This window comes from Tachyglossus aculeatus, chromosome 2 (genome assembly GCF_015852505.1).
Source record: "Tachyglossus aculeatus isolate mTacAcu1 chromosome 2, mTacAcu1.pri, whole genome shotgun sequence".
In the NCBI taxonomy this organism is placed as follows: Eukaryota; Metazoa; Chordata; class Mammalia; order Monotremata; family Tachyglossidae; genus Tachyglossus; species Tachyglossus aculeatus.
The window spans coordinates 19,591,424-19,615,105 of record NC_052067.1 but is presented as its reverse complement, the minus strand read 5'-3'; the positions used below and the strand labels follow the sequence as shown (position 1 = coordinate 19,615,105).

The 23,682-nt window shown below is 42.3% G+C and overlaps 1 protein-coding gene and 1 long non-coding RNA gene across 3 annotated transcripts in view; one reads left to right on the top strand and one right to left on the bottom strand.

Moving 5' to 3' along the window:
• Positions 1-23,682, bottom strand: part of CREB5 (cAMP responsive element binding protein 5) — a 404,059-nt gene that overhangs the window by 2,453 nt on the left and 377,924 nt on the right. For both annotated transcript variants that reach the window (XM_038765997.1, XM_038765998.1), the window contains 3 exons: positions 14,786-15,103; positions 10,186-10,413; positions 991-1,099 (listed from right to left, as the gene is read on the bottom strand). In XM_038765997.1, the coding sequence (XP_038621925.1) occupies positions 991-1,099; positions 10,186-10,413; positions 14,786-15,103 (655 nt within the window). The remainder of the gene's footprint in view (positions 1-990; positions 1,100-10,185; positions 10,414-14,785; positions 15,104-23,682) is intronic.
• On the top strand, positions 6,364-11,919 carry LOC119944956. Its single transcript, XR_005456100.1, has 3 exons — positions 6,364-6,453; positions 10,234-10,354; positions 11,029-11,919. It is a non-coding gene; the product is annotated as an uncharacterized LOC119944956 (long non-coding RNA).

Below are 23,682 nucleotides of genomic sequence, written 5' to 3'. Positions count from 1 at the left end.
TAATAATAATAATGGCATTTATTAAGCGCTTGCTATGTGCAAAGCACTGTTCTAAGCACTGGGGAGGTTACAAGGTGATCAGGTGGTCCCACAGGGGCTCACAGTCTTAATCCCCTTTTTACAGATGAGGTAACTGAGGCACAGAGAAGTGAAGTGACTTGCCCAAAGTCACACAGCTGACAATTGGCAGAGCCGGAATTTGAACCCATGACCTCTGACTCCAAAGCCTGGGCTCTTTCCACCGAGCCATGTGGCCCTTCCTAAGTACCAGACACCCCCTCAGCAGACCCTTTACCAACCAACAGGTATCCCAAGGACATATACACACAAAGGTTCTTTTGCAGGACCTTTATAGGTGTTAAGTGAGTCAGTGGAAAGGACCCTTATTCCCACCATTGCTTCAGAACAATTGCACCTCCCTCCCTCCTAGATCCCTAAGAACACAGGCACTGCTTCCATGCCACCGAACTTGGTAGCAACAGCCAAGCCAGAGGGAGGGTGAGTGTTCAAAAATAAAAGTACTGGACAAAAAGATGTCCAGTGCCATATCGGTACCAAATATGGGACTGACCAGATGAAAATTGGACTGTGCAAGATAAAAGTGGGCAAATGGCCACTTCCACTGGCCCAGGCCACTGAGGGAAGCTCCAGCATTTCTAAAGTGGGGGATTTCACAGACAGACATGCCAGGCTCCTGTTGACTCTGCCACCTTCCTCTTGGGCACGTGGTGGAATTAGACCCTAAGGGGATTTGGCAACATGAAATTCCACAGCAGACTTGGCCAGAGCTGCATGGGAAGCCAAGATTTCCCTGGGCACTTTGGCCTGGGATGAAGCCCTCCCAGGCAGGATAGCCCGGGGCTGAACAAGTTCTCTGCCTGAATGCCAAATTTTGTTTTTGCTCTAGTTTTGCTCAAGTTCAGTTAAAAAGGAAGAAGGTGGTCAGCTCGACAATTCTCTATAAAAAATCCAAATGAGTGGGTTACTTACTTAGATATCCTTGTGACTCTTTCTGCATGGCTGTGATTGGACAGTCTTTGTGTGTTAACAACAACTGTTTCAGTTGTGCTACCTCATTTTTCAACATCGAAACTTCATTCTGGAAAGACAAAGAGTCAAAGATTTACTAAAGGGATCAGGGAAACAGTTGCCAAGCTACTGCACCTCTTGTAGTACATTTTAGCACCACGAGTTAATCTGGGCAATCGAAATTTTCCATTAGGACAATGATTTACCAAAGTCAGATTTTAACTAGAAATTTGGAAACCAAATTGCAAAGGTATTCCTCCTGGTTCTTAAAACAATGTTTGACACACACTAAGTGCTTAACTACAATAATAATAGTAATGGTATTAATAATTTGTGATATGGCATAGCATTTATTCTTATTATCAATATCATCATTGTTATTAATACTACTACTAATAAAAACACTATGCCACATCACAAATTGGCCATAAATCAATAATTTTCACCTGAGAAGAGGCTAAGGTCCTAGATCCCAGTTGAACCCTATTTCAAGTCAAAGTAAAATCTGCTAGATTATAAACTCCTCCAGGGTGGCAATGGTGTCTCCCAAGCACTAATTACAGTGCTCTGCAGTCAGTCATTTGAATTTATTGAGCGCTTACTGTGTGCAGAGCACTGTATTAAATGTTTGGGCAAGTACAATAAAACAGTTGATAGACATGTTCCCCGCCCACATATAGAAGGCATTCAATAAGTACTATAGACTGAAAAGTGCATTAGCGGTGCATGAATTGAGAGACATGCAACATGCCATATGGCATCACCCCCCATCTTTCAGAGTAAGGGTGGCATCAAAGACTCCAGGGTGGCAAGAAGACAGCTCAATGAGCTGTGATGGGCATCCAAGCAAAAAGCAGTCAGGACCTCCCGTCTTGCCCAGCTAAATTAGATTAATGCATAGGGACACTACGAATGGCTCAATGCCACAGTTGGCCAACTGGTTGGGCTTCCTTGGGCTTATCTGGGCCTGCCCACTAGTATTTTCCACATCCAGCCTGTGTATACTTAGACCAGCCAAGGGGCTGAGTAACCATCCAGTGGATGTGCTCAGTGGGATCCACCCACTTGGACCAGGCAGGTCAAGAAGTCCCTTCTCCCTTGAAGAGCAGGAATTGGGGTCACAGATTCCTTGGATAAATGCCCACACTCTCCACTTCACTTTGCTTGTGAACTCATAGCCTTTCAGAGAGGAAAGACTGTTCCTGACAGGACAAAGGATGAAGTGGCATTTGTTGTATACAACCCAGAAGTGCAAAAGCTAACAAAATCCAAGGTGCTTCCACTTGATAAAAGCAGGCTGTAAACACAGCCTGATCTCAAATAATCCACTTACTTGGGATAAATAATGCCTTATCTCTGGCTAATGTCCATCTACTGCTGCCAAAGTCTTATTCTACGGTAAAGGGATTTTTTTCTGAGTCCGTGTACCTCCTAGATTATGGATTTAAACACTGGTGTCATTAAAAGAGTTTACACTTCCACTCTGAAATTTTCTTGAGTTTGCACCAACTATAAAAATTTGCTCTGCTTGGGGACTTGGTAGAACATATGTTCTACCATCAAGTTCTACCATCATCCCAAAAGGAAAATTTCTTTTTTTTTTTCTGTTAGAAAACAATTCCTTTGGTCACTTTTCAAAATAGAAAAACTGGGACTAGCTCAGAAATTTTAAGCAAAATTTAAAGGTAAGACTAAAATAATTCAACTTGACAATGAGCAAGTCACCTAATTACAGTTGGAAATTCCTTCTCTAATCAAATAATAACAATAATAGAAGTAATAACAGTACCTAATAAGTGCTTATGTGCAGAGGACTGTATTAAGTGCTGGGAAAGTGTATACAGGTAGGAATTTGACATGGACTCCTAAGGGGCTCACAATCTATAGTATTCGTTGTAATGTGTGTCAAACACTGTATTAAACATTGGGGTAGATTCAAGGTAATCTGAGAAAGCTCCGAGGAGTAGCAAAGCTGCTGGACCCCCAAAATGAAAGGGTGATTGATAGGTGTCACAGTTAGCATCACAGCTGCCAAAATGGAAGCTTACAATTTGGTGGATTTTGTTAAAGGAAGGTTTCATTTAAAGGAGGTTTTATTTCATGCTGACGCTACCTGCAGTTCCCTTTCCAGTTTCTCTCCCCAGTTAAAAAAATTCCAAGTTAAATCCTGTTTTTTAAAGCCGTCCTTGGGCTTGGTCATTTATCAAATAACCCTCCTAGCATCTTCTCATTTTCTTTATTTCTTACAGCAAATTATCAAAAGGAACATCTTTTGCTGAGACTTAGATCATCATCATCAATGGTATTTATTGAGGGCTTACCATGTGCAGAGCACTGTACTAAGCAGTTGGAGGAGTATAATACCACAGAATTGACAGACAAGTTCCCTGTCAACAATGAGCATACAGTCTAGAAGATCTGAAATAATCCCTGGCTATAAAAAAGCATTGCATAATAGGATAAAAGGGATCAAAAAGATAAATTAGTAAATAAGTGATAAATCTGGTTCATGAAATTTTCAGACATCCAATGCGAGGTGTTACTGTATTTACATGGTTTTAAAATGTCTTGAGATCTGTAGAAGGACGTTTTCTATCGGAGCAGTCACAACTGTTAGGTGCTTTGTACTCATTAATCATCTTTATTGAGAGCTTACGGTGTGCAGAGCACAGTAATAAGAGCTTGGGAGACTACAACAGAATAACAGACACATTCCCTGCCCACGACAAGCTTACAGTCTAGGGGGGAGACAGACATTAATATAAATAAAAAAATTACAGACATGTACATAAGTGCTGTGGGGCTGGGATGGGGGATTAATAAAGGGAGCAAGTCAGGGCAGCGCAGAAGGGAGTGGGAGAAGAGGAAAGCAGGCCTTAGTCAGAGAAGGCCCTTGGAGGAGATGTGCCTTCAATAAGGCTTTAAAGCATATCTGTCAGATATGCTTCACACTAATTAGGCAGGTAATATGTCTACCAACTCTGTTATATTGTATACTCTGAGCTCTTAGTACGTTGCTCTGCACACAGTAAGTACTCAGTAAATACGATCGACCGATTGATAAATTAGGAACTTTCAGGTTCAACAGTATGGAAAATAGTTCTTCTTTGGAGGGTTGGGGTTGCAAGCAGCTAGTCTGAAGTGTATAACTGAGGGGTAAAGGTTAGTCCCACTGATCCCCAATGCCTGGGGAAATAGCAATCACCTACAGCCACACGCTGCTTTCTCTGACCCCTTCCAAGGGAAAATCCATTCCCTCTGTGGCATTCTAGGAGAGCCTGGAATTAGTCTCCATTTATCACAACACCATGTTCGGAATTAGTCACACCCTTTCTCTTCAGTGCCCAGACTCCCATACGCTAATTGTTCATTGGCCTTTCCTTAAGAAAACAGTATGAATTCCATTATTTGGGTTTCTTGGACTGCACAGTGAAGCTCACTGCCTGACTACCTTTGGCATGGACCGATCCGTTTCACAATGAGCCTTTTGCTTTCCTGAGAGGCCGCTGGAAAACAGCACCAATCATCTTGCTGGGTTAAAGTCTGTGCTTTTCTGGCAAGCAACAAAAGCCACCTCCCGTATATGACTGGCTTCCCTCCCTCCATGGGAGCTAAAAGTCGAAAGAAAGGACTTTTTCCCACTGTACCCACATAAAGGTAGTAAAAAAATGAAAACCAAAACATTTCTAGTCCTTGACTAAGGAAGGGGAACAACGTGCACCTAAATGGGACTCATCAGGCATCTTACTCAGAACATACTTTTACAGGTCTTAAAGCATTTTACCCTAAATGCAGTAAAGCCTTACTTCACATGCCTACCTTAATTTACACAGATCTACCAAAACCCACAAGAATAATGATTATGGCATTTGTTAAGCTCTTACTAAGTTCCAAGCACTGTACTAAGTGCTGGGGTGGATACAAGCAAATTGAGTTGCACATTGTTCATGTCCCATGTGACACTCACAGTCTCAATCCTGATTTTACAGATGAGGTAATTTAGGCCCAGATTAGTCAAGTGACTTGCCCAAGGTCACATAGCAGATAAGTGGTGGATCCGAGATTAGAACTCATGACCTTCTGACTTCCAGGCCCATGCTCTATCCACTAAGCCATGCTGCTTCTCAACAGAGATAGGGCAGGCTTGATAGGCCAAATTTGTCAAATTTTTTTTTAAGTTCATGAAAAATCCTAGACTTCAAGAACCCAACCCATGGAAATGTGAAAAAAATGCACTAACAGCAAACTGGCAAGATAATGCTTAATGGTTAGAAAATAGTTCTCTGGTTAGAACATATATATTCATCATCAGTCATATTTATGGAGCGCTTAGTGTTTTCAGAGTTCTGTATTTTGGTAGCCTGTCCCCATTATTTACCTACACACATGTGCACTTAGAGGACAAGTAAATATACACCCTCCTAGAAGGAAGCAAATTTATGCAAATATGAACATGCATAGCTAGCTTGTAGAAGAGTATAAGCTTCTGGTAGGCAGGGTACATGCCTTGTCCTTTCTAAGCACTGTGCATATGGGCAGGGAATGTGTCTCCCAACTCTGTTATAGTGAATTATTCTAAGTGCTTAGTACAGTGCTCTGCATACAGTAAGCACTCAATAAATATGATTGCCTGATTGCATGCTGCAGGTGCTTAATAAACTGTACTTCTGTATTTGAAAATGCCGAGTGGGGATGTGTGACAATATAAGACTGCCTAAACTAAGCTGAATGCTTTCAGCACACCATATGTATATTTTTTATGGTATTTGTTAAGTGCTTACTATGTGCCAGGTACTGTGCTACATGTGGGGTAGATACAAGATAATCGGGTTGGACAGAGTCCCTGTCATACATAGCACTTACAATCTTAATCCCTGTTTTACAGACGAGACAACTGAGGCACAGAGAAGTTAAATGACTTGCCCAAGGTCACACAGCAGAGAAGTGGTGGAGCAGGAATTAGAATCCAAGTCCTCTGACTCCCAGGCCTTGCTCTATCCATTAGGCAATACTGCTTCTCATCTACTTATAGCTCCTATTCACTTGTAGGAGTTCATAGCAAAGTATACCAACCACTGGCGGAAAGAAACAACACAATCACTACATAGACCAGAGGCCCGGGAGCCAGAACCACTTTGGGGAATTCTTTCACTCTGCTTTACTGAGGCCTAGGAATCTAGGGAAAGGTGTGGACCCCTCTTACCCACAATTAACCCACTGAAGGGAATAGTTTACAAACCTTGGACAATGAGTCTTGCAAGAGTAAAATATTCATAATGGGCCCTGTTAATCCTACTGATATAAAGCCTGTAATTTTTCATTTTTCTAGGCTGGAAGCATGGTATGGAAGCAGCCAGCCATCTATTCAAGTGTGAGGCAGTAGGGGGATAATGAAATTGGACCCAGCACTCTGAAGCACAGACGGTAACTGCAATATGGAGCAGCACACCCACAGAGACACACACAGAAGCTAAAATAACACTTGGTAATCAGGCCCTTGAAGTGGAGTTCAGTAGCTGTGTCGAGCTCTTATATTCTGAGGTGACAATTGTTATAGAACAAAGTCAGGTTGCTGTGGAATATCACTAGTGTTCTGGGCCAGAAAAAAAGAGTTCAAATGGACCATACAGCATAACCTGCTTTTCCCCCCCAATTCACCAAGCACAGCGTAAGGTGCATTCTTGAAGCAAGGGGACCTTCCATTTGTCAGCGGAGTCCCATCTGGCCCCTTCTCCTGCCAGATCCAAACCTGGGCTCTTGTTGTGTCTAAAATTTCAACAGCTCCTTGGACCATGCATCTTTGCATTAGAAAAAGCAATTAATTTTAGGAATGGCCAGATGAGCTCTGTGTCATCAGAAAACAAGCATAAACCCGGAGACCTAGTTGAACACAACATCGGCAGCTGAGGTTCTTCCGGCTAATGCAAGCCACCCTACTGGGTCAATCAATCAATGGCATTTATTGAGCACTTACTATGTGCAGAATACGGTATTAAGCGCTTGGGAGAGTACAATACAACAGAGTTAACAGACATGTTCCCTGATCATAACAACCATAACAGTCTAGAGGGGCCAGAGTCTGATCTGCCTCCTCTTCTTTGCACAACGAGGCCTCATGAACTAAAACATGAAACCTTAGGCATCCGAAAAAAGGTGCCAACTGCCTACTTCAGAGAAAATCTCCTGAGCTCAATGCCTTGTTGTACGAAGGAAAAGGGTGACTGGGGCTTGCTTACATTTCATTAGGACCATTCATTTCTTCAATCAGGTGACGTTCAGCCTTACAGTCTAATGAGTAGGTTCCTAGCTGAAAACAACTCGAAAGTGGCATTTGGCCATTTCCACTCTGGATATTCAATTTGGCAGGGATTTATTTGCTTAGCACCTTCTACTTCTGTTTATTTAAAATTTGGCTCCTTGAGCTGGCCTCAGGAGAGACACCTCTTCTCTCTTTAAAGGTCCAGTGAGAGGGAAGAGGTCACTCAGAGGTATCCGAGCAGCCTGTATCCTGTCCAATATAATACCGTCTGACCGAGAACACTCAACCTAACAGCACAGCAAACACTGAACAGTCAGAGTTTCTGTTCCTTTAAGACGATAGAGTTTTGCAGAGATCAAAAGTTTAGGGTTTTTTTCCCCTTTTACAACCAGATTAAGATAGTGGTGCCTGTTTTAATGGAACAGCTAGTTCAATCCAGCTGTTTGGGGTTGTTCCTCCAATGCCTGCCTTCCATGGCCAGTCTGGCTTTACGAACTTTAATTTTTAATGGACTGGGTTGAGCGTAGGGCATATATATATATATATATATATATATATATACATATATATATATATATATATATATATATATATATATATATATATATATATATATATATATATATATGTATATATATAGAGAGAGAGAGAGTGTGTGTTGAATAGAAGTGAACCTGAATATACTGTTGCCAAGCTACAAACACATTTATATCCTCTAGTAAATCAAATCAACTGCTTTTTCTTCTTTAATGTGTGTGTGTGGGGGGGGAAGAGTAAGTATATATATATATATATATATATATATATATGTATATATACATACTACCCCCCTCCTCCCTCCCACATCTAGGTAGATAGATTTTCTACTACCCACTTCAAGTCCTTACAGAGACCCTTGGATTATTGGATAATTTTGTAAATGTTCACTATTGCCTAACCTGAATAATTCAGAATACTGAAGGCACAGGCTTTAGCTCATCCTCTAGAGTGTAAGCTCATTGTGGGCAGGGGATGTGTCTGTTCATTGTTATACTGTACTTTCCCAAGTTCTACTACAATATTCTGCACTTAATAAGCACTCAATAAATGTGATTGAATGAATGAATGAAGGCATTTGGCAATTTACAGTTTACTACCTACAAAGACCACATGAAGATCGCTGTTCTGTTACTTCCCATCCCTGAAAACTGTCTGTCCACTCTTTCTCCTAGAACAGGAATCAACAATCTCTGGCATGGTGCCCATGGGAGATGGAGTTCGGGGGTGGGGGCGGGGGGCCAGAGAGGAGGAAGCCTGTGAGGCCCAACAGCCTAGCCAGTATACCAGGAGCCAGTTAGTTTTCTTGGGCTCTGAGTTTCTGTGCTTCTGAATGCTTTGCCCTGCTGCTTCAGGGCATCTCCCTGTCACCCCAGCTTTCTGGCCAGACTCCTCTGCCCACCTTGCCTTTGTCCAGAGTCAGGGGCATTGTGGGATCCAGAAACAGGGAGTTGTAGCAAAAAGGATTCCCCCAGAACAACCAAACCACCAGTGGCAGTCAGAGCCTCCCAGTTTGGAGATGGTTTATCCCTCATTATCCCTCAACATTTCACCTCCTGGTGGATACAGTCCTAATTTCTGCTTGGGAATGATTAGGGATTTAAAGAAGAGATCCAGATATGTCTTTTTTTCCCCTATCACTTTCCCTCCTGCCTCCACACTCCTGCAAGGGAAGGTTCCAAGACCACTAGTGGCAGTCAGAGCTTCCCAGTTTGGAGATGGTTTAGCCCTCATTATCCCTCAACGTTTCACCTCCTGGTGGATACAGTCCTAATTTCTGCTTGGGAATGATTAGGGATTTAAAGAAGAGATCCAGATATGTCTTTTTTTCCCCTATCACTTTCCCTCCTGCCTCCACACTCCTGCAAGGGAAGGTTCCAATACCACTAGTGGCAGTCAGAGCTTCCCAGTTTGGAGATGGTTTAGCCCTCATTATCCCTCAACGTTTCACCTCCTGGTGGATACAGTCCTAATTTCTGCTTGGGAATGATTAGGGATTTAAAGAAGAGATCCAGATATGTCTTTTTGTCCCCTATCACTTTCCCTCCTGCCTCCACACTCCTGCAAGGGAAGGACCAAGACCCGCAGAAACACCCTCCCCATCCCCCACCAAATTCAGACAAGTCTGTCAGCAGAGGGGGCTGCTGGGTAAATAACTGCCTGATGTGGGACAATCTGCCCATTTCCCCTGGTTTGCCCTTGACTCCCCTCCAAGGAAGCATGGATGAGAACCTTTCACCACTTGGCTTTCCTGCCAACTCTTTGGTGCTATTTTGATTAGATCTATTTAATTCCCTTCTTCATCTAGTTAACAGTGTATTCCATTTAGAACTAACACTGCCTATTATATGAGACCGAGTGCCCCGAACTGAATTGTTTGTGTGGCATGAAGTCTATCGGAGGAAAGTGGGTGACTGCCGTCTCTGCCCCATTTACTCTCTTCCTCCATGGTTTCCCGCTGGGATCCTGCCTCCCAGAATTCAAACCAAGATGAAAGTACACAGACTTTCCTTCAGAGCATGCTTACAACTATCCCAACCTGTTTTCCCAAAACGAAATGATTAACAGCTCAAATAAGTACAGTAACTGCAAAAAAAAAAAAGAAATAATAATAAACCACGGTGGTCTAGTAAACCTTCAAACCCTAGGCATTTTGGGGGCTGATCCAGCTGACATTGAGTGGTTTATTTTATTTCTGAGGTTATATCTGGATTAACAAACGCAGTAGATTATGTCTGTGTTTTCGTGCTAGTCAAATGTGCCGTAGTAACACTTAGGTCAACAAGGGCCTGCAGGGACAGAAAATACCCTGCCCATACACAGGAGCTCTGTGTCTTGGGGGAAGAGACAGTAGGCTGCACCTGAAGTTGCATGTTTGTCTGGGTGAGTTCTTCTGCTTTCTTTTCCAGTGACATCACCCAGACCTTCCTCTTCTGTCTGCAGCGGGTGGCAGCTGCTCGGTTCCTTTCCAGAAATTTCCGCCGCCTCTCGTCCGGGTCTTCATCCACTACCCTTCTCCGGCGCCCCCCGGTGGGTTGGGGTGCCTGTATTGTTTGGGTGGGCTGCATCTGCTGGCTCGCTGGTGAAATCTGGTGGTGAGGGAAGAAGCAAATCCAAGTCACTGTTACAAGTGCCAAGGAAGCAAGTTGGTTGCCTTATTTGACATCCAGAAACATTTTGTTAGTTTTTGCGGGAAGAGAGTGAAGAAACCCACCAAGAAATTGTTTTGAGGCACCACTGAGGCAGAATTTGCACTTGCCAGACCCTGACAAAATTAAAGAATGGCACCATTTCAAAAATTCTGTAAATGCCACTTAGATTGTCCCGACAATGAGCCTCTGTGATCCAAGGTAGCTGACGGAATGCCTTTTGTCAAAGTATTCTTCCCCCCCGACTCCGTTCATTGATTAAAATAAGTTTCATTTAAATTTGCCTTCAAGGAAAGCTCCAGTGTAAGAAAGGGGGATGAGGAAGAGGGGGTCTGAGGTTGTAGCCATAATTTCCTTTTGGAAGGCCTTTTTGGGGGATGGAGTGGTAAGCTATTTACAAGGGAACATAAAACAACTTTTTGGATCCTTTACCCATTTCTTTCCCTGCAGCTGCAAAAAATTGCAATCTGGCCTACCAGTTTTAAAGGTCTTTATGCAAAGGAGTACTTAATCTCTAAGATGCAAAATCTTCCTGTTCCTGTTTCCTCATACTAGGTTCAAGGGGTCCCTGAATCGACTGGCCGAACTCACTGCTTCTGCCTCAGCACAGCCCACCACTCTGGACATCAAAGTACTCTGCCCACCATGCCCTCACTCTCTCTCTGGGATGCAAGCACTGCACCTCATGAGACTTCTCAGTTCTGTTATTTATGTGTCTGGACATCTAATGCTTTCCTAGTATATAGCTATGAATGAAGAAAAGGGTAGGGGGAGGAGAGAAGTTTGTGTTTTTTTTCCATTTCTCGATCACCAGGTTTATATATCTATAAAGCTGCTTTTATGGGGACACAACCTGTGGGAGCAGCAGGCAGAAGACTTTAGAAGCAAAACTCAATTTCCCATTTCTAGCCTGTCTCAACGTTTTGGTCAGGATCAATCAGAATGTCTTTAATTATGTTAACTGTGGTTCCTTATTGACTTTATAAGGGGTGGTGCACTGAAGATGTATTTCAACCTCAAACTCAATCCAATTTTATGTGGATGACTGGACGATAATTAGGCTCCGAGTGGTATTTTGCAGGTGATCGTGAGAGTGGGTGTGATTTCTTTTATTTAAAGCAAAGGGCTTTCTTCACTCATGTAAGAAAGCAAAATTAATGGTCAAAGGCACTATTAGGCCTTAGTCATCAGTGTGATTGGTGAGGTAGGAACCCATTTCGGTGGGAAAGATTTAGCAGTTGTCACTTTAGATGCCTAGTACTTAAGCCAAACCAACTATTCCAAAGCAAAACATCAGTTTCCCCAGAAGAGAACAAACTGAACTGCTCTTTTTTTTTTTTAACTTCCATACAGTACATTTTGCAAAATAAATTATGGTCTACATGTGCACATTCAGCACCTCGCAAAGCCTTAAGAAACTAACTGTAGACACAAACCCGAATCGGCTCCCCAGATCTTATTAGTCCATATTTTAGTCCTTAAATCTAAATGCTCAGATGCTGCCCACAAAATTTTGAAATCCATCTGATTCTGCTGGGCCACAGGAATGAAAACACATATATTGATTAACCCTAAGGGGAAAGAGAAAGCATTCAAGAGCACCTCCTTTCTTTGCTTGAGAGACTTCAGGCTAGAAACGTTTAGCAGCTCAGCAGAGTGAGGATACTTGTGGGTAACCACACACACACAGTACAGGGGAGCTGACTGGCCCTGCCCCTTCCCCCCAAAACCCATCTCAGAGGGTAACAGCAGGGAGAATTATGAATGAACGTGGAAGGGAAATAACTTCACATTTTGGCCCATGGCAAGAGAGACTCTTGTCCCCATACATGGCCTTTCCAGGGCTTTGGGCAATTCTCAAGGGTATCAGAAAAATGCTGTTTTCTCCTCCAAACAGAAAAATTGTGCCTTTGGGTGAGTTAATACTATTTATCTGGTCCTTTTCAGAGCGCCAAAGGCTTCCAAGCTATGAGGCTAGGGTTCTGGGGTCGAAGACTAGAAATGGAGCCTGTTCTAGAAGCTCAGGGAAGTTGGCTTCCTCTTATGGCAGAAGGGTCCATGTGCCACTAACGACTTCTGAATTGAGTGGGAAATTTCATTCAAAATCTAAGCAAATGAAAACCAAGGCCACTGTATGGGCACAGACCTCCAATCTCTTCACCCACTTTTCTTTCTTATGGTGAACCTTCAACCCCGGTTTGGATTGTAAAGATAAGGCGTTTTGCATTAATGGTGAGAAAAACTCATATTGGCTATGGAGATACATGAAATAGGATATGACAAATTCTTACTAAGTGGTCCAGTTAATAATGTAACAGTTATATTTTGGGATGTCTTCCAAATCATCTTACTGGTCAGATTTTCAAAAGACCTTTGCCCAGACTCCTTTTATTTGTGCAGGTGCAAAAAATTCTGCATGCAACTAATTGTACTAGCAATTAGCTAATTGCATATACAATTGGCCACTTACTTCCCCCTTTAAAATACAGGGCAATTGGCTAATGGCTAATTAGTTAATGAACCTCTTTTAAGATTCAAAAAACTGTTAGAACTGTTAAATTTGTTTGTGAAATGTCTCCTCCAAAAACCACCATTTTCCACTTATTTTAAAAAATCATATTTTGTCTCATATAAGTCATGATATTCCTGATTTTGCTTTAGTCTGAATTCAGTCCTCTAGCCAGAAATCATGGTTTATCCTTTATCTCCAACTTCTATTTTTTTTCACTAGCTGTAATGCTGGTCAGATGACACCTTACCCTGGCCTTAGTTCTGCTAACTCGTGATGCTTTCAGCACTTCCCATTGGAAGTACAAGTTTGGTCTTCCCAGCCCTTACCCTTTAAACACAGTGGCTAAGTTTCATCCAGTCTGTCCCTAGTCAGGTGGGGTCAAGCTAACAAGCAGCTGAACCAGCCACTTGCTAGAGATGTGTTTTAGGATGTCCTTGTAATTTTTGTGAGTAGAACGGGGAAAAGATCAGAGTCAAAAACTCTTCTAGGATCCAGGATGGAGGAATGAATGCCAGACCATTTTTTACCAGACTTCCAAAACATCACCAATATTCCCAGCCAAGTAAGACCTAGAAATGGGATGAATGAGGTTTGGCAATAAAAACCTTTTTGGGACACAAAATGGTTAGGGTTGGTTATGCCCCAGCACTTTTCCTGACCCTCTTCATTCTGAATCCAATTCAGAAGAGCCTGTTAGGTTTTAAAGTTCACCATGGATGGCATGGATCAAACACCCTGCCCAATTTGCTGTCTGTGACTGGGTCACATGAGTACTTTGTTCCCTTCTCCCCCTATTGGGTTAAGATTGAATTGTGGCTTTCCCCATCCTCACAAATCTGCAATAGGAGGTTAATCTTTCACTAGACTGTCTTATTTCCATGAATCAATCTCTCTCTCTCTCTCTCTCTCTCTCTCTCTCTCTCTCTCTCTCTCTCTCTCTCTCTCTCACACACACACACACACACACACACACACACACACATTTTCTCTCTCACACTCTCCCCTTTCTGGCCTTTAGACTTTTAGTGTTCATTGGTATGATGTATCTGCTCAATTTTACTTACCATTCCAATTGTTTTTTTTTTTTTTTACTTCCTGAACCCAATTCTCCACTTTGCACTGTATTCTTTAAATTCCCTCTGTCACAAGAAAACACTCATTTCTGACTCCCAGTTACTGACCTAATCCAGAAAAACCACCCTGTTGGGGTTACCATGAGGACTAACTCAGTAGCATACTTGATGAAAAAAGGAATTTCTGCTGGTTCAGATATCTCTTTGCCCTGGGGGTCTGGCCCTGAATTTACGCTTATCGTTTTCTTCTGAAGAATCAGTCATATTTACAGCACTGTACTAAGCACTCAATCTCAGTTGGGAGTGGGGCATGGTGAAGATGGGAGGAACAGAGAGAGCCAGAGAGCCAAGCAGAGGACTTGGGTTTGGAACACCTGGTCCCGACAAGTCCTGATAAGGAAGCTGCAAGGCCTAGAGGAAAGAGCACGGCTTTGGGAGTCAGAGGAAGTGAGTTCTAATTTTGGCTCCACCATGTGTCTGCTGCGTGACTTTGGGCAAGTCACTTAATTTCTCTGGGTCTCGGTTACCTCATCTGGAAAATGGGGATTAAGACAATGAGCCCCACATGGGACAGGAACTGTCTCCAACCTGATTATCTTGTATCTCCCCAGGGCTTAGAACTGTGCTTGTCACATAGGAAGCACTCAAAAAATACCACAGTTACTATTATCATTATTAAAACCAAAATGCATTGTTAGCCGCGGGAAGATCACGGAGACGGTTCTACCTGTGCTTGGCCGCCCGTGTGCAGTGGTGGGTGTGGCGAAGTCTGGTGATGTGCCGGATGTGCGTGAAGGTGGGAGTGGTGATGCGGGTGATTCTGCTGGTGATGGGGCTGAGGATGAGGATGATGGGCTGGGTGCTGGTGCTGGTGAGGGTACGGGTGATGGGGTGGCAGCGTCTGGTGCTGAGCCGGGTGCGGGTGCAGATGGTGGTGCGCTGTCTGGTCCTGGCGAGAACTCATCATTTCCATCATGTGGCCCATGGTGTTCATATTCCCGTTTGACATGGCAGCAGGATGATGGCTCAACGCGGCCTTCAACCTCTACAACAGAGCAGAACAAAAGGGGAAAAGTGAGATCGGCACCGCAAATGGAAAGGGAGCTTCGTGAAGGGTGAAGGCTTCTGTTTCCCATTTAAAATAGGGTCTTGTACATCCCAAGCACTTAGTACAGTGCTCTGCACACAGTAAGCACTCAATAGATATGATTGAATGAGTGAAAATAGGGTCGGGAACTGAAGAAGTGTGCCATGAGATGATTTGTATTACTATTTTTGGGTGAACTTTTCCCACCAAAAACAGTGTGGACTTTTCATTTGTTATCTTAACGTACTGTAGCATCCAGTACCACTTGAGATGGGGAAGGGGTCAGAATTAGTCATAAATACAACCCTGACCATTTAATTTGCAGATCTCAGTATATTTTTCATTGAGAGCTGTTGTGCTGTGGTGTTTTCTGCTACAGCGTTCAGAAAAATTGGCTCCTAAATCCCAGTTATTTATCATTTTTTGTGGATAGTCAAGTGCAGGTAGGTATAATGTTCCTGGCTACTAGTAGACAAGACTACCATCTGATACTGCAGATTGTGTTGTAGTGTGGTTTCACTTGGGCATGGATTTAAAGATCATTGGCACATTTCTTAGTACAATTCTCTGCACTAAAATCCAGGTGACTTCAAGCCCTAGAATGAAGGAAAAAACAATCACCCCTTTGTCCTCTCCAAACATCTATTGGTTATGCAAGGCCTGGCGAGAAGAGGGTTAAGCCCTTTCCTATCTGGATCTAAATTCTTCCTGGGTCTCTTACGGTAAACTAATTGTTCCAAAGCAATTCTCCTGCTTTTCTTGTGATGGGAAGGATGAAAATAGAAGAATTGGGAATTCTGCATTTCTTGGAATTTTTGAGTATAACAATACACAGGCAATCCTAGGCAACACCCAACATTTTTTTCCCATAAGATTAATCAAAACAATGTTTTCATATCTCAATTTGGGCAGAGACAAGTGAGCACACTATAGGACTTCAATGAATGCCACTGAATGTCAACAATTAACTACAGGTACAACAATTTTTTTTGATGGTATTTGTTAGTGCTATGTGCCAGGCACTTAACTAAGCATGGGGATAGATACAAGCTAATCAGGCTGGACGCAGTTCATGTCCCACATGGGGCTCACAGTCTTAATCCCCATTTTATAGATGAGGTAACTGAGGCACAGAAAGTTAAGTGACTTACCTAAGGTCACAAAGCAGACAAGTAGGGGACACAGAATTAGAACCCAGGTCCTCTGGAGAGCAAAGGCTGAGCCCAGAAAATTAGATAATTAAAGGGAGCTGTTAAGTTCTGTTCTCTGGGACAAACTACTCTCTCACAATCAGGTCCTGACTCAGAAGTCAACAGTTCTAGGACTCTTTTGTATAAGAAAAAAGTGCTGGCCACATCAATGTCTCCCAAACCATTGTCGCTCTTAATTGAGGTAAAGATACTGAAAGATACAGAAACCACATTTTCAAATTACAAAAAAAAAATGTAAGATTTAATGTCTTGGCTCTGTTCCCACATATACCACCCTTTCTGGGCAGCAGAAAACAAACAGGAGGAAAAGGAGACAAAGTGCAAGTATATGGCTCAAAAAAGCAGGGATGGCTAATTGGGTGAAAGCATTAGGCATCTGAGTAAACATACGAGACACAAAAAAGGGTATGAATTTGAGAGGGAGACTAAGGTGGGAGATGAGCGAAAGACAGACAAATGAAATACCAAAAGAAAGGGTGAGGGAGTATTTCAGCAGGTAGATGTCAGAAAATTGAGTAGGGGAAATGAGCCAAGGGATTAAAAGTCCTTTTAATCAAAATGAAGCATACCCAACTAGGTCCCTGATGCTGATCCAGCCCTAGATGAAGTACTCTGCTAAAGTCAAAATGGCCATCTTATGGGACATGGTCAGGCTCTCTTTTATTCTAGGGAAGGGGTTATTCCTAACAAAAGAATGATAACTCTTCTCTTTACAAGTGAATATATATGTGGATGGCGGGGCATAAGGAGAGGAGGGAATGAGAGTGTGAAATTGTGGAGAGGGGAAAAATGGGTTGGGGGCAGAAGGTACAAAAGAGAGCCAGAAACCTCGAGGATCAAAACAGTCACAAATAGAAAGATAGAAAGAATGAAACAATGGAAGAGGAAAACCCCGTAAAATAGGTGACTTTTTACTGGAGCTCAGCTAGTCATGCCATAGTCAGCCTAGTTTAAATACCTCAGAATATTATTAATCATTGTTAAATAACAAGTATTGAATGCCAAGGATATGCCTAGGTATTATGCCTACTTACCTACAATTAGATAAGGGTCTTTAATTTAGCAATGCATCTTGTATAGAGATGATTATCTTATTAAGGAGCTCAGACCAAGTTCATTAACTATTTACTGAAATTATTCAGATCTCTCTGCTGGTTTGTGTTCTGAACTGAATAGTGGCAGGGGTGTAGCTATGGGAAAGAGAAGATACTCTATAGTAATTATTGCTTTTTAAATGGTATTTGTTAAGCACTTTCTATGTGCCAGGCACTGTAGTAAGCAGTGGAGTAGATACAAGCTAATCGAGTTGAACACAGTCCATGCCCCATGTGGGGCTTACAGTCTTAATCCCCATTTTACAGATGAGGTACAGGGCCTGGCACATATTAGGTGCTTATCAAATACCATAAAATATAATGTCGCTGCTTCTCGCCTTCTTCAAATCACCATCTTCAAATTTACATAGTAAATTTGAGAGAGGGGAAAAATGTCAAAAACCACAGCTAGAGAGCTCAGTTTCACTCTGAAAGCAAGAATTACCAGTTTCAGAAGAATACAATACTGGTGCATCATGCTATTGACAACTACCACCTCACCCTCTTCTCTTGGTTGAATGACAGGCACCACTAGTCCCGGAACATCAGTGGGGTGGAGGCAAAAGTCTTGCTCCTGTGATCTTTACCCCAGTTTACCAGGGTCTGCGGGGCTCAGCCTTGTGTTCCCATGACCCCATTTTAGGGGGAGGGATGGAAGGAGTTTCCTGGAAGTAGCCCCCTACATGCTGTCCTGACACCAAAGCTACAAAAGATACATTTTTGTCACGTAATCCACTTTGGGGATACCACCTCCAGGGAGGAACAGGTTTTTATTTTGCCTGAGTCGACCAAGCAGTTGAAGAAAAGTAGACCCCCCAAAAAGGAGAGGCAGATTAAAAAAAAAAGGAGAATGTCAAGAGAGAAAAAAAATTAAAGGATTCAGAGAGAAAACCCAAAGGAAAGAAACAAAAGTGGCCCTGACATTTTCTCTGGGTTTAGAGCTACTGATGTTGTTAAGCGATGGCTTCTACCAGCATAATTCTGCAGTATCTTACAGTCTGTTCAACTTGAATTGGGAGCATATGGTACCTGAGAAACAAACACACCAGTTTTTCATCACTTAAACAATAGCCTGATCTGGTAGATGAAATGGATCTTGATATATATTATGACCTCCTTGAGAACAGGGACTGTGACTTCCTCTAGTGGATGTCCTAAGCATCTTGGTATACTCTGTTCTGCTTTAAAAATGGAGTTTCTGCTGCACTTTAGGCTAGTACACTGTTAGAGAATTAAAAACATTTGGAACATAACACAATTTGTATGCATATGCACCACGTGAGATTTGGTAATAATAATAATTGTGGTATTTGTTAGGCACTTAATATGTGTACTTTTAGTACACTGTACTTAGAATTAGGGTAAATACAATATCATCAGGTTGGACACAGTCCCTACTCGACATGGTTCACGGCCTAAGGAGTACTATAACAAGTTTTCCTTAAAATCCCAGTTTTCAAGTTTCTACAAAATTAAGGTTTTCCATAATAAAGTAGCTAAATCACCTCCTAGAGATCAAAAATGATTTTGGCATGGATTTTATAGCTGAGGAAGAAATTAAGCTCAGGCCTCCTGCTTCCTAGCCCTAACTTCTCTCGCTTGGCCGCTTGCTGAGAAAAGAAACAAATATAAAAGTGATTTTATATATGTTGATTTCACATATTCTTCAGGCGATTCAAAAATCTCACACAATTTCAAAAGTGTTGAACAACAGCTTCACTGTCCAAATGTCAGCCAGGGCCATGGCGTGCTAAACCATTAAAATCCACCAAATATACATAATTGTAGCCCATACTTTTAGGGACAATAAATTACCGTTAACTGTGTCCAAGATACATTTTCCAATTGATTTTTTTTTCTCTTTGAAGCTGTATTGTGTTTTGTTTGAAATAACATTCTTCCCAAAGCCAAGAAAAGGGGAAGGAAAGGAGGAGAGGCAAACCAATGCGCAAATAAACAATATCTTTCTGCTGAAAAACACTGTGCTTATTACTGAGGTGCAACAGCAGTCAAGAATAACTGAATTTGTTTTTGTTCCTTAGTCCCATCTCCCCTATCCACTTATTTGTGATAGCAAATCAAGAGAGACAGCAAAAAGCTTGACATACAGCTGGTTTCAGTCAATAGGGGTCATTTCCATGTGGTCTGTGTATTTTACAAGCTCCTTGTTCACTGTTCCCAATGGGAGGGTGGACCAGCTGCCCTGGATCTGAATCCTGGTAAGAAACCAGCTATCTACCTCATCCTGTCCCAGTGCAGCCACAACAGCAATTACCCAGTCCAGCGCCTCTTTAGCTTCATGCTTAGATCAGTTCTGCATCATGGAGTGCCACGCGCAGCACGTGCCCACACCCACGCATGCACACAAACTCACAGACATGCACACAACCACCCACCCCAGGCTACAGTTATCCTTTTTTTTAACAAGTTGCTGCTGTCAATTAGAAACATTTGTGAAACTGTAAACATTGTTTTTCTCTCCCTCAGCTTGATCAATTGCTTCTGCTGTGCACAGACCACGAAAATCCAATTGGAATGTAGAAAATGGGTTGAATTTGGGAGTGAGGTGAGGTGGGGGTGGTGAGTAGGGGGGAGGCTTTGGGGAATGTTTTTAAAGTTCTAATTGCAAACAGCTGTTTTCTTTTGACCTAGAAGAGAACGTGATGATATCAAAATATTGTATTTCTGGGTTCATTTCAAGTTAGAGGCCAAACCTCATTGAAAATATGACAATTCTTCTTCCTTTTTTCACACAAAATAAATGCCCTTGGAGGGTCTCTCTAGAGGTCCTCAGCTAAACAGTAATTATAACTACTATTATTATTATTACAGTATTTGAGTGCTTGCTCTGTGTCAAGCACTGTTCTAAGCTCTGAGGTAGATACAAATCAATCAGGTCAGACACAGTCTCTGTCCCACATGGGGCTCCCAGTCTGAGTAGGAGGGAGAACAGGTTTTGAATCCCCATTTTACAGTTGAAGAAACTGGGGAACGGAAAGTGAAATGACTTGCTCAAGGTCATACAGCAAGCAAGTGGCAGAGCCAGGAGTAGAACCCAGGTCCCTGGACTCTCAGGCCCATGTTCTTTCTTCTAGGCCATGCTGCTTCCTCAAACATTTGATTTCTTTTTCTTTCTATGTGCAGGTAAAACCAATATTTTGTCAACACACGTTACAAGGATGTATCCAGAACCAAAGAGAACCAGACACTTACAATCTCTGTACAAGGAGCAAAGCATGTTATTAGTGCTTTATGAATGGAGAGAGAGCTATGTTTTGCTTCAATTCTTACTGACATGAGGAATTTCCAACTCCAGTAAAATGGACAAAGGTTCTCACATTTAGAACTGAGATTTAGGCTCTGGCTACATGGGCAGAGTTGAATGGAGAAAAGGGCAATCAAAGCGGGCATTTTTGTGTGAAGTATCCAGATAATTGCCTCATTTCTCTATTTCACTATGCCCATGCAGACACAAGCTTGGTATTTCCATGCAGTCAGCTCATTCGCTTGAGAGTATGTTCAGATCCCACAAGCTACATGAATTTCAGCGTCCCTGGAGAAGCACTAATTAAATAAGAACCATCATTATTGATTTATCTAAATAGTCAAGATGTCCTAAATGTTCAAAAAGTATGCAAAATGGAAAGAGAAGTTAATTATGGGAGCTTTCTGGAAGTGTGTATTTGAGTCTGATTGGAAAGCAGCTTGGCTAGAAGAAAGAACACAGGCCTGAGAGTCAGAGGACCTGGGATCTAATACCAGCTCCACCACTTATCTGTTGTATGACCTTAGGCAAGTCATTTAACTTCTCTGTGCCTCAGTTTACTCAGCTCTAAAATGGGGATGCAATATCAATCAATTGTATTTATTGAGCACTTACTGTGTGCAGAGCACTGTACTAAGCACTTGGGAAGTACAAGTTGGCAACACATAGAGACAGTCCCTACCCAACAGTGGGCTCACAGTCTAAAAGGGGGAGACAGAGAACAAAACCAAACATACTAACAAAATAAAATAAATAGAATAGATATGTACAGGTAAAATAAATAAATAAATAAATAGAGTAACAAATAAGTACAAACATATATACATATATACAGGTGCTGTGGGGAAGGGAAGGAGGCAAGATGGGGGGATGGAGAGGGGGACGAGGGGCAGAGGAAGGAAGGGGCTCAGTCTGGGAAGGCCTCCTGGAGGAGGTGAGCTCTCAGTAGGGCCTTGAAGGGAGGAAGAGAGCTAGCTTGGCGGTTGGGCAGAGGGAGGGCATTCCAGGCCCCGGGGGATGACATGGGCCGGGGGTCGATGGCGGGACAGGCGAGAACAAGGTACGGTGAGGAGATTAGCAGCAGAGGAGCGGAGGGTGCGTGGTGGGATGTAGAAGGAGAGAAGGGAGGTAAGGTAGGAGGGGGCGAGGTGATGGAGAGCCTCCTAATACCTAATACCTAATCTCCCTCCTACTTAGCCTGTGAGCCCCAGTGTAGGGTGGAGACAGTGTCTGACCTAATTAACTTGAATCTACCCTGGCAGTTAGAACAGTGATTGACATAATAAATGCTTAGCAAATACCATTTTATTACTGTTAGTTTTAAAAAAGACTGGAAGGCCTGGCGTTACTAGAGGCCTGAGCTCACGGAAATCTGTCCTTGAATCTAGGACAGTGCTGGATATACACTAGGAGCCATAACAGGGCTGATTTTATTTTGTGTAAGAAAATAAAATAATGATATAAAAATATCACAGTGAAGTCTGAAAAGGGCAAACCTATCAACAGGTTGAAAACATTTCACTGATTCCTTCTGTAAGTAACAAAATGTAAGGGTGACTCTGTCCAATCAGAAGCTCAAGAAGATCAAGAGGTAGAATTAATATTAAAAAAAACCCAACCGAAATCCACCTATCCTTCAAGTGAGAAGCAATGTGGCCTAGTGGATAGAGCCCAGGCCTAGGATTCAGAAGGACCTGGGTTCTGATCCCAGCTCCACCACTTTCTGCTCTGTAACCTTAGGCAAAACATTTAACTTCTCTGTGCCTCCATTACCTCAACTGTAAAATGGGAATTAAGACTGTGAGCCTCATGTGGGATATGGACTGTGTCCAACCTGATTAGCTTGTATCTACCCCAGAGTTTAATTCAGTGCCTGGCACTTAACAAACCATTAAAAAAAGTAGCAAACCCATCATCACATCAAAGGATTAGAGTTACTTGCATACAATATGGAATGGATTGCCTGTTACACATCAGATTTTCCAGCTTTTTCAGCAACAAACTCACACTCATGTGTAAAATCTCAGCCAAACTCACACGCCTTGGATTAAATACTGTCAGGAGTGCCAATTCCAAACCCAAAGGACAGCACCATTAATTCACACACACTCATACATACATTGTTGTGTACATTTTCACAGCCAGTAAAAAATAATAAAGGTTTTATGTTTACAACATGTGCTGGGTGTGGAATGCTCCTTTTTAAACCAGTTCGATCCTGGACTGCTCAGAAACAGCTGAATGAGATACAACCACATGTGGCCTTATGGAAAATATGAAGCCACTCTCTATGTGTACCTTATGTATGGTTGTGTGTATATGGGAGATATCTAATAGCCCTAATTTAAAGCTCAGAATAGAAAAATAAATTCCTCTTCTCTCTGGTGGGAATGCAGGTATAATTTATAAAGTGAGAACACAATAGAGTCTTAAGAGCCTGTATTTTGAATTTCCCAAGACAGCAGGAAAAAAAAATCCAACCTTTTCCCTAGCATTCCTCTTCACAGTAGCATAATATAACATATACAACTGAACATTTTTGTCTCAGGTGCCAATAAAGTGTCCCAAAACCCCCAGATGCTGCATCCAACTGATTCCATTTAACTCACTTATTATCCTTCTATTGTGTGGGTGTCCTCATTTGTTCCTTCACAAATGCAAGCTGATGAGACACTATTCTCAAAAATTGTCACTGGAGTACATTTTTGGTGCCCCATATTCTGTTTCTGTGATCTAACAGAATCTCTGGGATGAGAGATTTGGTTGTTCTGCCTAGAAGCTACATCCAATCTGTGGTGCCTGCCAACATTCTTATTTCTGTATTCCTGATTTATTTCTATATTCTTGACAGCACAATTGTGTGGTCCAAGAGCATGTTTTTTTTTATTTTATAAACAGCCTTAAATCCAATACTGACATCCTGTTTTTATTGAAATGGATCCATACTGTTTCAGGCACCGTGAGTAG